The sequence below is a fragment of the Caretta caretta genome, chromosome 3 (genome assembly GCF_965140235.1).
Source record: "Caretta caretta isolate rCarCar2 chromosome 3, rCarCar1.hap1, whole genome shotgun sequence".
Taxonomy (NCBI): Eukaryota; Metazoa; Chordata; order Testudines; family Cheloniidae; genus Caretta; species Caretta caretta.
In genome coordinates this window covers 179033655-179049146 of record NC_134208.1, presented here as the reverse complement: position 1 = coordinate 179049146, position 15492 = coordinate 179033655, and the positions used below count along the sequence as shown (strand labels likewise).

The following is a 15492-nucleotide window of genomic DNA, read 5'->3' as shown; positions in this document are numbered from 1 at the left end:
TTAGGAACCAGCATGCTTCAAAATGAGATGGGCTAATCGTAATCAAATATGAGCTCTGCCTCCTTCTGGAGACATTTGAAATAGTGAGCTAATAGTAGGATTTGGCTGTGAGACGGTTGCTATGTCATTGTATCAGAGCATTCATAGACTGTTTATGCTATGAATTGAGGGAGCTGGTCTTCCCTGGTTCCACAAGTCTAAAGTTTCTCTGCTATCACCTGGCTAATTTAATTATATTAATGTATTCCTGTCCTTCTCCAAAGAAGGAAGGTGGCTCCTCTGGAGTACAAGTGAAATTGTACCTGTCCTACCCACTTGGCTTTGATCACGATTCCCAAGGTGTAACAGAGGTTCCCTGCCTCTTTCTGTGAAATTAGATTAGAAAACATTGGTAAAAAGAAAAGGAGGACTTGTGGCACCTTAGAGACTAACACATTTATTTGAGCATAAGCTTTCTTGAGCTACAGCTCACTTCATCGGATGCATCCGATGAAGTGAGCTGTAGCTCAAGAAAGCTTATGCTCAAATAAATGTGTTAGTCTCTAAGGTGCCACAAGTACTCCTTTTCTTTTTGCGAACACAGACTAACATGGCTTCTGCTCTGAGACCATTGGTAAAAATGTCTCTCATCCTAAAACAGGCTATTTCTTTGTCCTTATTGCTGGGACATGGCAGCTATAGATTTTAAGCATTTCTTCTTTTCTAAATTCAGGATGTTTAATTTTGATGGGAATGAACCTAATGCCTTGGATGCACTTTTATCCTTAGATCACAAAGCACAAGTATAATAATAATAATAAACTTACGTAGAACCTTTATGCCAAATAATACTTTTGATCCTTATACCAGATACTCATCTTACTCTAATTACGTAAGTTTCTCCTTCAGAGAAGCTCAGCGATAGCCAATTGCACTTCTCTCCAAGGATGAACCTAAGTGAAATACTGTAGGATATTCCATTTAGTCATTTGCCTTTCTTCTCTGTCCGGGTAAAGCAAAGACCTCTAACCTGTATGCATTCTGCCTCCATTATGGCCCACCAAGACACCCTCACAGAGAAAGGCAGAATATTTCTGTTACCAGTGATTCCTGGGGATCTCTTGAGAAGGATTTCCTTATGCCCTACACATTTCAGTGATCCTCTATCTGACCAGGATGGAGTGGATATGGCTCCCTTTAGAGCTCAGCAATGATGCCCCAAGTGCCAGAAAGATGGGATCTCTTGAAAGTGACCCAAGGCTCAATTCATTCCAGCGCCCAAGTGTGCTGACTCTGCAGAGCTTCCCACTCCTCCAGCAAAGAACCTGAACTGAGATAAACAGCACAGTGGCCACTACAATGGGACTGCCCGTGTGTCCTCATTGTTCAAATAGAAGTCTCTACTCTATGAAGGACTATTCAACTTCTCCTAGAAGACTTTGTTAATAATTAGGGAAGGCAATAACGGTACTTAATATCACACTGCTGCCAAATTACCTTTTAATCAACACCAGGACACAGTGTAAACCCAGTCAGCACCGGCACTGATTTCACTCTGTCCCTCTAAGCCTGAGCAGTTACAACTATACAGTCTCTAGCAATGTAGGGATCTTGCTTCCATAGTCTGTTTATTTCTGGCACCATACGTATTAGAGGAGAAGCAGAGGATGTATTGGTGGCATGGCACGTTGGGTACCAGCATTACCACAGAATTTTACACGTTCCAGGCTTTCAGCAACCCTCAAATGTCACTCTCCTTGGGTGATGACTAGTTTTCATGAATACCTGCTTCTCATTCATGGCTCCTCCAGTAAGAAAAGTGGAAAATAAAAACCAGTATTTGGCAACACAGAACAAGGGACTTTTCTCTTCATAAATAAGGCAATCTCTCAAGCTTCCCAACCTGCCTGTGATAACATCTTCTGACTTGATTCTGACTTAGATTTTGCAATGTAAGATTTTGTTTCTTAGACAGAAAAATAACATCTTTACACCATTTTTATTATACTGCTTGAAAGGCCAGCACTAAATATATTAGCATGGGGATAAAAGTTCTTTCCTCCCACTCATCCGAAGTAAACAAAGCAGGTAACCCCAAACTTTCCTTCCCCATCTTCTCTGATTTTCTCTCTCCTTCACCGTAGCTTTTTCCTCCCACTTGCTAAGGCAGGGAACTTGTCTTCTGGTCAGCCAGACTTTTCCTACAGCCTCTGTCATTAAGGGTGGATCCAGGAACACAGTATCTTCTGGTCAGCTTCTCCCTGAAGCCCAGTAATAGGCAGCTGAAGTGTGGGGATATTCTAGGCCTGACTAGACCACCTTCCATTTCCTATGCTTCAAAGAGGTGCTCTCAAAACTCAGGGGTCTTGTTGTCAAGTGACTCTTTGCTGCAGTGGAAACCTCCTTGCTACCCCTAGATGGCTGCCTTGCAGACCTTAATTTCATGACATGGGCTTTACGTGTTCCTGCTTTGAATGCAAGGCAAATCCTAGACACTGTTTTTGATTCCATTTTACATCAACACATTTCCTCATTTCCAAAGCTGTTTATGTGGAACACCGCAAAAACCACCCAGTGTTACACTATTAAGGAAATACGTGCAATTGCGCTTGAGTTTCTAGGAGCATAATGCCTCAAAAACAAAGTGTAAGGGTTTGTCTTCACTACCGGGGAGATTGCCGCTGCTACATATGATGCACTGGGTGTCGATTTAGCGGGTCTAGTGAAGACCCGCTAAATCGATGACAGAGAGCTCTCCGGTCGACTCCAGTACTCTAGCTCCCCGAGAAGAGTAAGGTAAATCGACTAGAAAGCGTATCCCATCAACACAGCGCAGTGAAGACACCGGGGTAAGTCAACCTAAGGTACGTTGACTCCAGCTATGTTATTCGCATATTTATGTTATTCAGTTTACCCCGGTAGTGAAGATAAGCGCTAACTTTTGAGTGTTGTGAGAATGGGTTTAAAGGAGGCCTCTTGGTTTAACAGAAAGTATGTCTCCCACTCAGGCTCCATCTGGGTGTACAACGAAGAAATAGGGCTGTTGATTAGTCGCAGTTAACTCAAGTGATTAACGCCAAAAAATTAACTGCGATTAAAAAAATTAATCGTAATTAATCTCACTGTTAAACTTATTGAAATTTATTAAATATTTTGGATGTTTTTCTACATTTTCAAATATATTGATTTCTATTTCAACACAGAATACAAAGTGTACAGTGCTCATGTCATAAATATAAAGGGAAGGGTAAACCCCTTTAAAATCCCTCCTGGCCAGAGGAAAAAAATCCTCTCACCTGTAAAGGGTTAAGAAGCTAGGATAACCTCGCTGGCACCTGACCAAAATGACCAATGAGGAGACAAGATACTTTTAAAAGCTGGGAGGAGGGAGAAAAACAAAGGGTCTGTGTCTGTCTGTGTGGTGCTTTTGCCGGGGACAGAACAGGAATGGAGTCTTAGAACTTCGTAAGTAATCTAGCTAGATATGTGTTAGATTTTGATTTCTTTAAATGGCTGAGAAATTAAGTTGTGCTGAATAGAATGACTATTCCTGTCTGTGTGTCTTTTTGTAACTTAAGGTTTTGCCTAGAGAGATTCTCTATGTTTTGAATCTGATTACCCTGTAAGGTATTTACCATCCTCATTTTACTTTATTTTATTTTAAGAACACTTTCGCAGCAGATTCGACAAAACACAAAGAAGGTACAAATGTGATATGGTACAAAGGGATATGCTGAGCTCCTGGATATGGTACAAACCTTTTAAGACATCTGAAAGCACTTTCCTTGATCTGCTGGCAGTGCTCCTACTAATACAGCCCAGTATGCCATTGGCCTTCTTGGCAACAATGGTACACTGCTGACTCATATCCAGCTTCTCATCCAATGTAATCCCCAGGTCCTTTTCTGCAGAACTGCTGTTTAGCAGCCTGTAGTGGTGCATGAGATTCTTCCTAAGTGCAGAACTGTGCATTGTCCTTGTTGAACCTCATCAGATTTCTTTTGGCCCAATCTTCCAGTTTGTCCAGGTCACTCTGGACCGTATCCCTACCCTCCAGCGTATCTACCTCTCCGCCCAGTTTAGTGTCATCTGCGAACTTGCTGAGGGTGCAATTAATCCCATCATCCAGATCATTAATAAAGATATTGAACAAAACTGGCCCCAGGATCGACCCCTGGGTCACTCCGCCTGATACCAGCTGCCAACTGGACATCAAGCTGTTGATCACTACCTGTTGAGCCAGACAATCTAGCCAGCTTTCTATCCACCTTATAGTCCATTCATCCAATCCATACTACTAAAACTTGCTGGCAAGAATACTGTGGGAGACAGTATCAAAAGCTTTGCTAAAGTCAAGATATTTCACATTCCTTGCTTTCCCCATATCCACAGAACCAGTTATCTCATCATAGAAGGCAATCAGGTTGGTCAGGCATGACTTTCCCTTGGTGAATCCATATTGAGTGTTCCTGATCACCTTCTTCTCCTCCAAGTGCTTCAAAATGGATTTCTTGAGGACCTGCTCCATGATTTTGTCAGGGACTAAAGTGAGTTCCCCATGTTCTCCTTTTTCCCTTTTTTAAATATGGGCTCTATATTTGCCTTTTTCCAATCGTCCAGGACCGCCCCCAATCGCCACAAATTTACCAAGATAATGGCCAATGGCTCTGCAATCACATCAGCCAACTCCCTCAACACCCTTGGACTGTGCATGTCCAGCATTTCTAAATAGTCCTTAATCTTTTCTTCCACCACTCAGGGCTTCTCACCTACTCCCCAGTGCAGCAGTCTGGGAGCTACCCTTGTCTGTGAAGACCGAGGCAAAAAAAGCATTGAGTACTTCAGCTTTTTCCACATCATCTGTCACTATGTTGCCTCCTCCATTCAGTAAGGGTCCCACACTTTCCCTGACCACCTTCTTGTTGCTAACATACCTGTAGAAACCCTTCTTGTTACCCTTCTCATCCCTTGCTAGCTGCAACTCTAATTGTGCCTTGGCCTTCCTGATTACACCACTGCATGCTTGAGCAATATTTTTATACTCCTCCCTAGTTATCTGTTCAAATTTCCTTCTTGTAAGTTTCCTTTTTGATTTCAAGCTCACCAAAGATTTCACTGTTAAGCTAAGCTGGTCGCCTCCCGTATTTGCTGTTCTTTCTGCACTTTGGGATGGATTGTTCCTGTTCCCTCAATAAGTCTTCCTTAAAATACAGCCAGCAATCCTGGTCTCCTGGCCTCCTCATATTAGCCTTCCAGGGTATCCTGCCCATCAGTTCCCGAAGGGAGTCTAAGTCTGCTTTTCTGAAGTCCAGGGTCCGTATTTTGCTACTCTCCTTTCTTCCTTTTGTGAGGATCCTGAACTCGACCACTTCATGGTCACTGCTGCCTAGGTTGCCACCCACTTCTACTTCCCCTACCAATTCTTCCCTGTTTGTAAGCAGCAGGTCAAGAGGAATGCGGCCCCTAGTCGGTTCCTCCAGCACTTGTACCAGGAAGTTGTCCCCAACCCTTTCCAAAAACTTCCTGGATTGTCTGTGCACTGCTGTATTGCTCTTGTCAGGGCGATTGAAGTCCCCCATTAGAACCAGGGCCTGTGATCTGGAGACTTCAGTTAGTTGTCCGAAGAAAGCCTCGTCTACCTCATCCTTCTGATCTGGTGGTCTATAGCGCACACCCACCACGACATCACCCTTGTTGCTCTCGCCTCTAAACTTAACCCAAAGACTCTCAACAAGCTTTTCTCCAGTTTCAAACTGGAACTCTGAGCAGTCATACCTCTAACTTACATACTATGTAACTCTTCCACCCGTACCTGTCCTTCCTGAACAGTTTATACCCATACATGACAGTGCTCCAGTCATGTGAACTGCCACATCAAGTTTCTGTTATTACAATCATATCATAGTTCCTTGATTGTGCCAGGACTTCCAATTCTTCCTGCTTGTTTCCCAGGCTTCTTGCGTTTGTGTACATGCACCTAAGAAAACTAGCCAATTGCCCTACTTTCTCAGTATGAATCAGGAGGCTTCCCATGTTGTACCCTCCTCCTTGTGTTTCCTCCTGGTATCCCACTCCCCCATTTACCTCTGGGCTTAGGTCACCATCCCCTGGTGAACCTAGTTTAAAGCTCTCCTCACTACGTTAGCAAGCCTGCCTGCAAAGATGCTCTTCGTTCTCTTCACTAGGTGGATCCCATCTCTTCCTAGCAATCCCTCTTTCCAGAACAACATCCCATGGTCAAAAAATCCAAAGCCCTCTCTCCGACACCACCTGTATAACCACACATTCACTTCCACAATTCAACAGTCCCTACCTGGGCCTTTTCCTTCAAGAGGGAGGATGGATGAGAACAAGACTTGCGCCTCAAACTCCTTTATCCTTCTTCCCAGAGCCACTCAGTCTGCATTGATCCGCTCAAGGTCATTCTTGGCAGTATCAGTGGTGCCCACATGGAGAAGTAGGAAGGGCTAGCGGTCTGAGGTCTTGATCACTCTCTGCGAACACTCAGTCACATCCTGGATTCTAGCTCCAGGCAAGCAGCACACTTCTCGAGTCTCCTGGTCTGGTCGGCATATGGATGACTCCGTCCCCCTTAGGAGGGAGTCCCCGACCACCACCACCCGTCTCCTCCTCTTGGGAGTGATGGTCGTGGAACCCCCATCCCTAGGATAATGCATCCCATGCCTTCTGGCTGATGGGGTCTCCTTCTGGTACCTTTCCTCAGAGGGCTCTTCCAAATCCTTCTCTGCAATAGTACCTGTGGAAAGAGCCTCAAAATGGTTTCACACCTCTATCTGCATTGGGGGTACATAGGTTCTCCTCTTTCTTCTTCTGGAGGTCACCTGTTGCCAATATTCTTCCCCGTTCTGCACTGCACTCACTTATTCCTCAGCATGTTTTGCTTCCAGAACCAAACACTGACTTCTATCCAGAAAATCTTCATTTTCTCTGATGCAACGCAGGGTTGATACCTGGTTCTCTAATCTTCTAACCTTCTCTTCCAATATGCAGACCAGCTTGCACTTCGTACAGGCAAAGTTGCTTCTTGTCCTCTGGGAGAAAGACAAACATGGCACATTTTGAGCAGGTCACAACAGCTGATCACTCACTATCCACGTCTTCCTTCTAAGAGGCTCCTCAGATGTTGTGTGTACTGCTCACAGGAGCCTGAAAGGCAGAAACACTCAGTGCGAACTCCCCTCGCGTGAACTCCCAGGCAAACTCCCTCTGTTTGCCTGGGACATATGAATCTTTAGCACACCTGGCACGTAAATACCTTGCGATGCTGGCTACAACAGTTGTATGTGAAGGCCTGTTCTCACTTTCAGGTGACATTGTAAACAAGAAGCGGGCAGCATTTTCTCCTGCAAATTGTAACCAAACTTGTTTGTCTGAGTGATTGGCTGAAGTAGGACTGAGTGGACTTGTCGGTTCTAAAGTTTTACATTGTTTTATTTTTGAATGCAGTTATTTTTTGTACATAATTCTACATTTGTAAGTTCAACTTTCATGATAAAGAGATTGCACTACAGTATTTGTTTTAGGTGAATTGAAATATTCTATTTCTTTTGTTTTTTACAGTGTAAATATTTGTAATAAAAAATAAATATAAAGTGAGCACTGTACACTTTGTATTCTGTGTTGTAATTGAAATCAATATATTTGAAAATGTAGAAAACATCCAAAAATATTTAAATAAATGGTATTCTATTATTGTTTAACAGTACGATTAATTGCACAATTAATCACAATTAATTTTTTTAATCACTTGACAGCCCTACGAAGAGCCCAAACAAACAAGTCCAAATCAATGACGTTGCTCAGTGCTTGGCAAACATAAGAAGCTGAATTCTTTATAGTAAAAACTTTTGGCATTGGCTATATTCTATTGAGAGGAGGTAGAGGACCTCATATAAAATCACCCTACTGTATTTTCTACTGCATGCATCCGATGAAGTGAGCTGTAGCTCACGAAAGCTTATGCTCAAATAAATTTGTTAGTCTCTAAGGTGCCACAGGTACTCCTTTTCTTTTTGCAGATACAGACTAACATGGCTGCTACTCTGTAATCTGGTTATGTGGCTGATGAGCCCCTTATTTCTGAAAATAAGTTCTGATTTTAAAACACCAGCATGACTGACCCAGGTCACAATGGAACTGTTTTTGCCAAGTTTTTTCACACTCACAAAAATCCTATAGGCAAAGTGGCTGTAAGTAACTTGTTCTACGATTGTTGTTGTTAATTCAGGGAAGAGAGTTTCTTGACTCTTTCAGTGGAAGAGTTGCACCTCCATGAGAAAAAAATTGAAAGGCATAAGCTTTGCTGAAACAAACAGGAATTTTAGAGCCAAACTAGTAGATATCTCTCAGCAGGCAGTTACTTCCACATGTGTTTAACAGTCTTGCTTTAAAGATGTCTCAGTTTCTATTCCTGTTTAGGCTCAGTGATACCCACAGATTAACAGTTGCGCTACCATGGCTTTGTTTATCCATTTTTCTGACTCATTAGAGTTCTTAGGTGCCTTCATATAGAGCAAGTAACATTGTAGAAATCTTTTAGCACTCTCCTTCTGGGTAATTTCCTTCAGATATGTAGTAGTGATTAACATCTCTACCATTCCTATTTCACATCCTTCATAATTCTCCTACAAAGAAGAGACTAAGCTCTTGGGGTCATTATATGAGTGTACGCTACAGAATACAGTGGGGCCCATTTTTGATGGGACCTCTACACACTATTGCAATACAAGTCATAAATATGAATACATTTATGAACAAATCTATTGGGCATATACACAAGTGTTTTAAAGAATTGAAGGCTGAAGGGGAAACTCTTTCAAATGTGTAAATGTTGGATCCCCTTCAGACAATGATTTTAGCATGTTAATTTTACCACTCTGAGTAGCAAACATGTATTGACTTGAGCCTAGTGGAGGTAGAAGGTTTTGGTTGTTCTTGTTGTTACAAGCATCATTCATGTTACTAGAAAACCGTGTGTTATGGTTACGGGGCTAGATGAACCTCTGTCCCCTTTCTGGTGTCTCTGAGTGCACCCCCTCAGGCTTCATTCATTTACCTATCTTATCACAAAATGTCAGAGTTCTCCCACTCTTAGGGCCCGGGGTTACGGTACCATGTATCAACCATTCTTACTCCAGGTGACTGAGTTCAGGAGCCTGTGGTTCTTCCCTTTGTGTATCTGTGACCACTGGTGTATAGTGACTAGAGCAGGGTGGGCAAACTTTTTGGCCCGAGGGCCACATCTGGCAATAGAAATGGAATGGCAGGCCATGAATGCTCACAAAATTGGGGTGGGGGTCAGGGCTCTGGTTGGGGGTGCGGGCTCTGGGTGGGGCCAGAAATGAGGAGTTCATGGTGCGGGAGGGGGCTCCGGGCTGGGGCAGAGGAGTGGAGTGCGGGGTAGGGGTGTGTGAGGGCTCTGGCTGGGTCTGCGGGCTCGGGGGTGGGGCTGGTGATGAGGAGTTTGGGGTGTAGGAGGGTGCGCCGGGCTGGAACCAAGGGGTTTGGAGGGAGGGAGGGGGATCAGGACTGAGGCAGGGAGTTGGGGTGTGGGAAGGGGTGTAGGCTCCGGCTGGGGATGTGGGCTCTGGGGTGGGGCTGGGGATGAGGGGTTTGGGGTGCAGGAGGGTGCTTTGGGCTGGGATTGAGGCGTTCGGAGGGCAGGTGGGGGATCAGGGATGGAGCAGAGGGTTGGGGCACGGGGAAAGGCTCAGGGGTGCATGCTCCAGGTGGCGCTTACCTCAAGCGGCTCCTGGAAGAAGCGGCATGTCCCTTCTCCGGGTCCTACACGGGGGCGCGGCCAGGCGACTCTGCATGCTGCCCTGTGCACAGGCACTGCCCCTGCAGCTCCCATTGGCTGCAGTTCCTGGCCAATGGGAACTGCAGGTGCAGTGCTTGGGGCGGGGACAGCGTACAGAGCGGAAGCCCCTGGCTGCCCCTACGCTGGAGCGCCGGAGTGGGGCCATGCAGCTGCTTCCGAGAGCCGCATGAAGCAGCCCCCGACCCCGCTCCCAGTGGGAGCTCAAGAGCTGGATTAAAACAGCTGGCGGGCCGGATGTGGCCCGCGGGCCATAGTTTGTCCACCCCTGAAACTTCTTAAAACAAAGTATTGTTTGTTTTAGCAGCAGGAACAAAGCTTTTAGAGAAAAAAGAATTTGAAAACCACCATTTACACACATCTTACCTAAATCCCTAACATCCTGTGATGGTGATCTAAGCATGGGGACCTTCTCCAGACACTCCCAGCAGTCCTGTCTCATTCTGGTTTCCCTGAACAGCTACCATCCTCCCTTGAGAGAATGTCCCTTTAAACCCTGCTTTGTATTTTTTTTTATCTTCTCTGTTCCCAGGCTTTGGTCATAGAATCATAGAATATCAGAGTTGGAAGGGACCTCTGGAGGTCATCTAGTCCAACCCCCTACCCAGAGCAGGACCAATCCCAACTAAATCATCCCAGCCAGGGCTTTGTCAAGCCTGACCTTAAAAACCTCTAAGGAAGGGGATTCCACCACCTCCCTAGGTAACGCATTCCAGTGTTTCACCACCCTCCTAGTGAAAAAGTTTTTCCTAATATCCAACCTAAACCTTCTCCACTGCAACTTGAGACCATTACTCCTCGTTCTGTCATCTGCTATCACTGAGAATAGTCTAGATTCATCCTCTTTGGATCCACCTTTCAGGTAGTTAAAAGCAGCTATCAAATCCCCCCTTGTTCTTCTCTTCCGTAGACTAAACAATCCCATTTCCCTCAGCCTCTCCTCATAAGTCATGTGTTCCAGACCCCTAATCATTTTTGTTGCCCTTCGCTGGACTCTCTCCAATTTCTCGACATCCTTCTTGTAGTGTGGGGCCCCAAACTGGACACAGTACTCCAGATGAGGCCTCACCAATGTCGAATAGAGGGGAACGATCACGTCCCTCGATCTGCTGGAAATGCCCCTACTTATACAAACCAAAATGCCATTGACCTTCTTGGCAACAAGGGCACACTGTTGCCTCATATCCAGCTTCTCGTCCACTGTCACCCCTAGGTCCTTCTCTGCAGAACTGCTGCCTAGCCATTCGGTCCCTAGTTTGTAGCGGTGCATTGGATTCTTCCATCCTAAGTGCAGGACTCTGCACTTGTCCTTGTTGAACCTCATCAGATTTCTTTTGGCCCAATCCTCCAATTTGTCTAGGTCCCTCTGGATCCTATCCCTACCCTCCAGTGTGTCTACCACTCCTCCCAGTTTAGTGTCATCTGCAAACTTGCTCAGAGTGCAAGCCACACCATCCTCCAGATCATTAATGAAGATATTGAACAAAACCGGCCCCAGGACCGACCCTTGGGGCACTCCGCTAGATACCGGCTGCCAACTAGACATGGAGCCATTGATCACTACCCGTTGAGCCTGACAATCTAGCCAACTTTCTACCCACCTTGTAGTGCATTCATCCAGCCCATACTTCCTTAACTTGGTCATTCTGGCCAAACCAGTCCTGAAGACTCAGCAGAAGAATGAGACAGAGTTTTCAGAGCGAGTGGTTCTGGCGTTGTCCTGTAACAATTCTCAAGTGTTTGCTAGGGGAGGCTTGTTTTGAGCCACTCTTTCTCCCTCCCGCCTGTTTTTTCAGGCAGACGTCTAATGAGTTAACCCACTATATTCATGCAATATATATCTCAGTAATCAGGCCAATATACAGTACTCATAAATTGTTATGGAACAGCTCCAACTCCATTTTGCCATGGCAGAGAAGAGTCTCGCATTTTGTCATGAAGTGAGTCAGGATTGCAGTCATGCTCAGCACTTTTGGAAGGGGGTTCAGAGCCGGGGTCAGCTATTGAGAAAGGTATGACTCTAGCTCCCACCCTAAATACCTCAAAAAGTGATCCAGTCTTCACTCCTGGATTATTGGGGCCCAACTCTCTTCCCAGTTTCACCTTCGCAACACTGTTACCTTCAGTGGAATCACACTGGTATAAATGAGAGAAATTGACCCTTTATCTAGATTTTTCCCTCCACAGATTGTAAACTGAAGCACAAAGAGTTAATAGAGTATCAGCCTTTCTTACCAGATAAAGTAAGTTATCTCACCTCCCCCTTTTAAGGGCCCCAAACAGCAAAGTGCAGAGTGCATCTTGAAAGGTTCAGAGCACCTGTAACTCTGTAGGAATTGAGGATACTCGGTGTCAGGAATCACTGCAGTTGAGCCAGTTTTCAGGCAACCTAACGAGTGCACCTGGCTTGTAGTAGGCTACCTGCTTGGCTACACTGCCTGATTGGTTGGAAGAATCAGAAAACCGAATCTTAAGCTCAACCGCAGTTCAGCAGTTGCTTGAAACATCTGTGTATGGCTGTAATAGCTCCTCCTTGTTCTAGGACCGTCTCCTGCTTTGTTCTATCCTTGGCCCCAGCCCTGCTCTGCCTTGCCTTGCTCCTGGTAATCCAGTCTGTACCCTCAGCTTTGATTCCTGACTTTGGCTTTGACCCTTGGCTCTGGCATCTGGCCTCTGACACTGGTTTAGACTCCTAATTACTAACTAGACATGATTCCTGCTCCAACCACTAGCCATGACCACCCAGGTTCACCGCGGTCACTCATATTCAGCACCTTTGCACTTTCTGGCCCTTGGATGTCATTGCAGAAATGAGCCCCCTATGCAATGAGAATCCGTCCTTCAGGTTTTGTTAACTATACCAAGGTCTTGCAAAGCATTCCATGTCTCCTATCCATTGGACAGCCATTATTTATAGAATTAATGTTTCTTTCTTTGAATTAGTCTTTCATTCACTGTTTAATTTGAGAATAAAACTGGATCTTCCTGATCTACTTTTTTTCTTTAATGAAAATTCAAAGACCCTAATCCTTTCTTCTCACTCCAGATAATCTCAGACTATCAAGTGACCTTTGGGAATTAAGCTAATAGCCTGAGCTCCAAAGGTTATGCTTATTATGAGGATGAGAAAAATAATTACACCATCATCTGCTTGAATATCCGTATATGCTTTCCCCTCAAAGGCCCTGACGTTAGTGGCGCTCTCACTCTTGTTTTGTTTAACCCCAGATTCCCCTGCCCTAAGATCTCTGCACATTTAACTCGGTTCAAGTTAATATCTTGTAAATTCTCTTTTTAATTTAAAATTTATTTCACTATTGGCAACAGGTCACTTTTATCTAGTAGGATCACCCTGCAAATCCATTTCCTGATTTCTTCCTTTTTGTTTTGACTTCTTAAAAATGTGTGCCTATCCTGTCACCCTAGGAGCTTACACAGTAAAACATGAACAGCTACACAATACATAACTAACATATTCTCTCAACTTCTGCCTGTCAGATTTAATAGATATCATTCCCATTTTACCCATCTCCTTCTCAAAAGAGAGTGGGGGGAAAGAGATCTCAGAAAACAAACCCAACTGAAGTGCTGTGAGACCGAAAATCTTCTGAAATTCTGTCTGAAATGCCTTGGGAATTAATTCAAAAGCTTATGTGACCATTTGTAGACAAGCAGTTGTGAGTCGCTGAGAATAGGGTCTTTCTCTGAGAACCTTATTCATGGCCAGATCATCTACCGAAGTCTTTCAGGCCTCCACCCCAACCCAGAGGAAGTCAACCCAATCCTTCTGTGGGCAAGTGCAATTATGAGGCGGAAAATGGAGTTTCCTGAGAAACCTTCTTTTCTTCTAAACCAAGTTTGATCTTAAATATTTTCTCAAATAAATAATGTTTCTGGAGATATAAAGCTTCTGTTTGCAAGACTGTATAAGTGTGGCCACACATAAATTGGTTCTTAAACACAGCATTTTGAGGATTATTGAAACCACTGCAGCATGATTCAGTAGGAGCAGGTCTAATGGTGCTGAGTCGTAGTGAAAAATACATTAAAGCTCGTTAGAGCGTGTGTATGCTTTGAATTAGTTAAGTAATATGTGATTTAATCAAGGCTTTTTAAGGTTTTTGTCAAAGTCTCAAATTTTGTGTGGTCTCAAAACTAGTAGGCCAAATTCTGTACTCGGTGACAACCATAAAATCTGACTGAGTACAGAATTTGGCCTTGTGTCTCAAAGCTAATCCAGAGTAGGTCACAAAATGCATAGGTCACAAATAAGCACATTCGGTAACAAGCCTTAATAATGTCTTCCATTTGAAAGGCAATAAAGTGAGGCTGCCACCACACGCACATTCATAACAGATATTCCATAAAGGCTGCAAAAAATGATAAAATCATAGCTTTACTTAAAAGGGCCTATCTAAGTGCGTGTTGTTTTTGTGTCTTAAATAGACATAGGAAGAATCGTGAGGCAGCCAGTGAGCTTCTGATGAGGTTGAAAGACAACAGAGATCTTCAAAAGTTTCTTCAGGACTGCCAGGAGGTAGGTTATGTCACTTGGCTATAATCTTTAAAAACCTCAACCTGCAGCATTATGAGCATCTCAACTTGCATTCGGTGGGAGCTGAGGGCTCTCAGAATCTCACAGGATCAGGCCTTAAATGCACATCTGATATGTATCAAATGATCCCGACATCTAAGAGTGAAGCGAATGCTTTCTGCTCTGTTGTTATTGGGGGCTCCATCATGGTCTCGGTTTCCTCTCCATCATATTAAGTTAAGGAGAGGAAAAAAAGTTGCTAAAAGAAGCACAAGCTTGAAGCTATGGTTATGGAATCTGGAAGGCATTAGCACTGGGTTTCTGTATTAAGAATTGTTTCACCTGTGTGTTGTGTGTTCTGAAATATGGCTTATCCACATGGCTTCTACAAGACATTAGTAAAAGGAACACAAGGCAATAAACATGGGCTGAGTAGGAATAAATTGGATAGTTTCTAATGTGGTGTTTATCTGATGGTTTGTTTTATTTCTTAAAACATTTTCTGTCCAGATCTCCTATCGTTGGACATGTGCCTTTTGCACTGCAGGCAAATTGGAAATAATCTTTCTCTTAACATGTGGAATTAGTCTAGTGATTATCGGGTTATTTCATGCATCACTGACAACACACATTAAAATTAGCTGTGCAAACCTGAGACCCTCAATGAGGTGGTTGGGAAATAGCTGTTTTAAATTTTAAATTTCGATTTATCAGCCATACCTCTCAACCACATAATGCAGAACACAAGCCACAAAGATGATTTTGTACAATAGTTGGAAATAATTGCTAATTCCATAGGAGAAACATACAAAATATCATTCATAACCTGAACAAATGATGTTTACTGAAGGCAGTGCAGTTGCATTCGTGCAAGTCCACAGCTGAGTGGCATTTGCTTGTATAGCCATGAATCTGGCCCAAATTGTATTACCGCATTAATAAAAACATTACAAATTAATAAAAAATTTGCTGGTATTGGCAGTTTGTTCTTCCCTCCTATGGAGTACTAATAATAACAAAGAACCATCTGGTTCTCTGGACTTTGGCCTTGGTGTGAATGTTGATGTGCTCTCCAGATTCTAAGCCAACAGGAATTTGGATTTTATATTAGTGTTAATACAAAATCTCTCTTTAGGTCTAG

The 15492-nt window shown here is 43.9% G+C and overlaps 1 protein-coding gene across 3 annotated transcripts in view; it reads left to right on the top strand.

Moving 5' to 3' along the window:
• Positions 1 to 15492, top strand: part of SPTBN1 (spectrin beta, non-erythrocytic 1) — a 220065-nt gene that overhangs the window by 159200 nt on the left and 45373 nt on the right. For all 3 annotated transcript variants that reach the window (XM_048842862.2, XM_048842861.2, XM_048842864.2), the window contains one exon: positions 14264 to 14354. In XM_048842862.2, coding sequence (XP_048698819.1) covers positions 14264 to 14354 — 91 coding nt within the window. The remainder of the gene's footprint in view (positions 1 to 14263; positions 14355 to 15492) is intronic.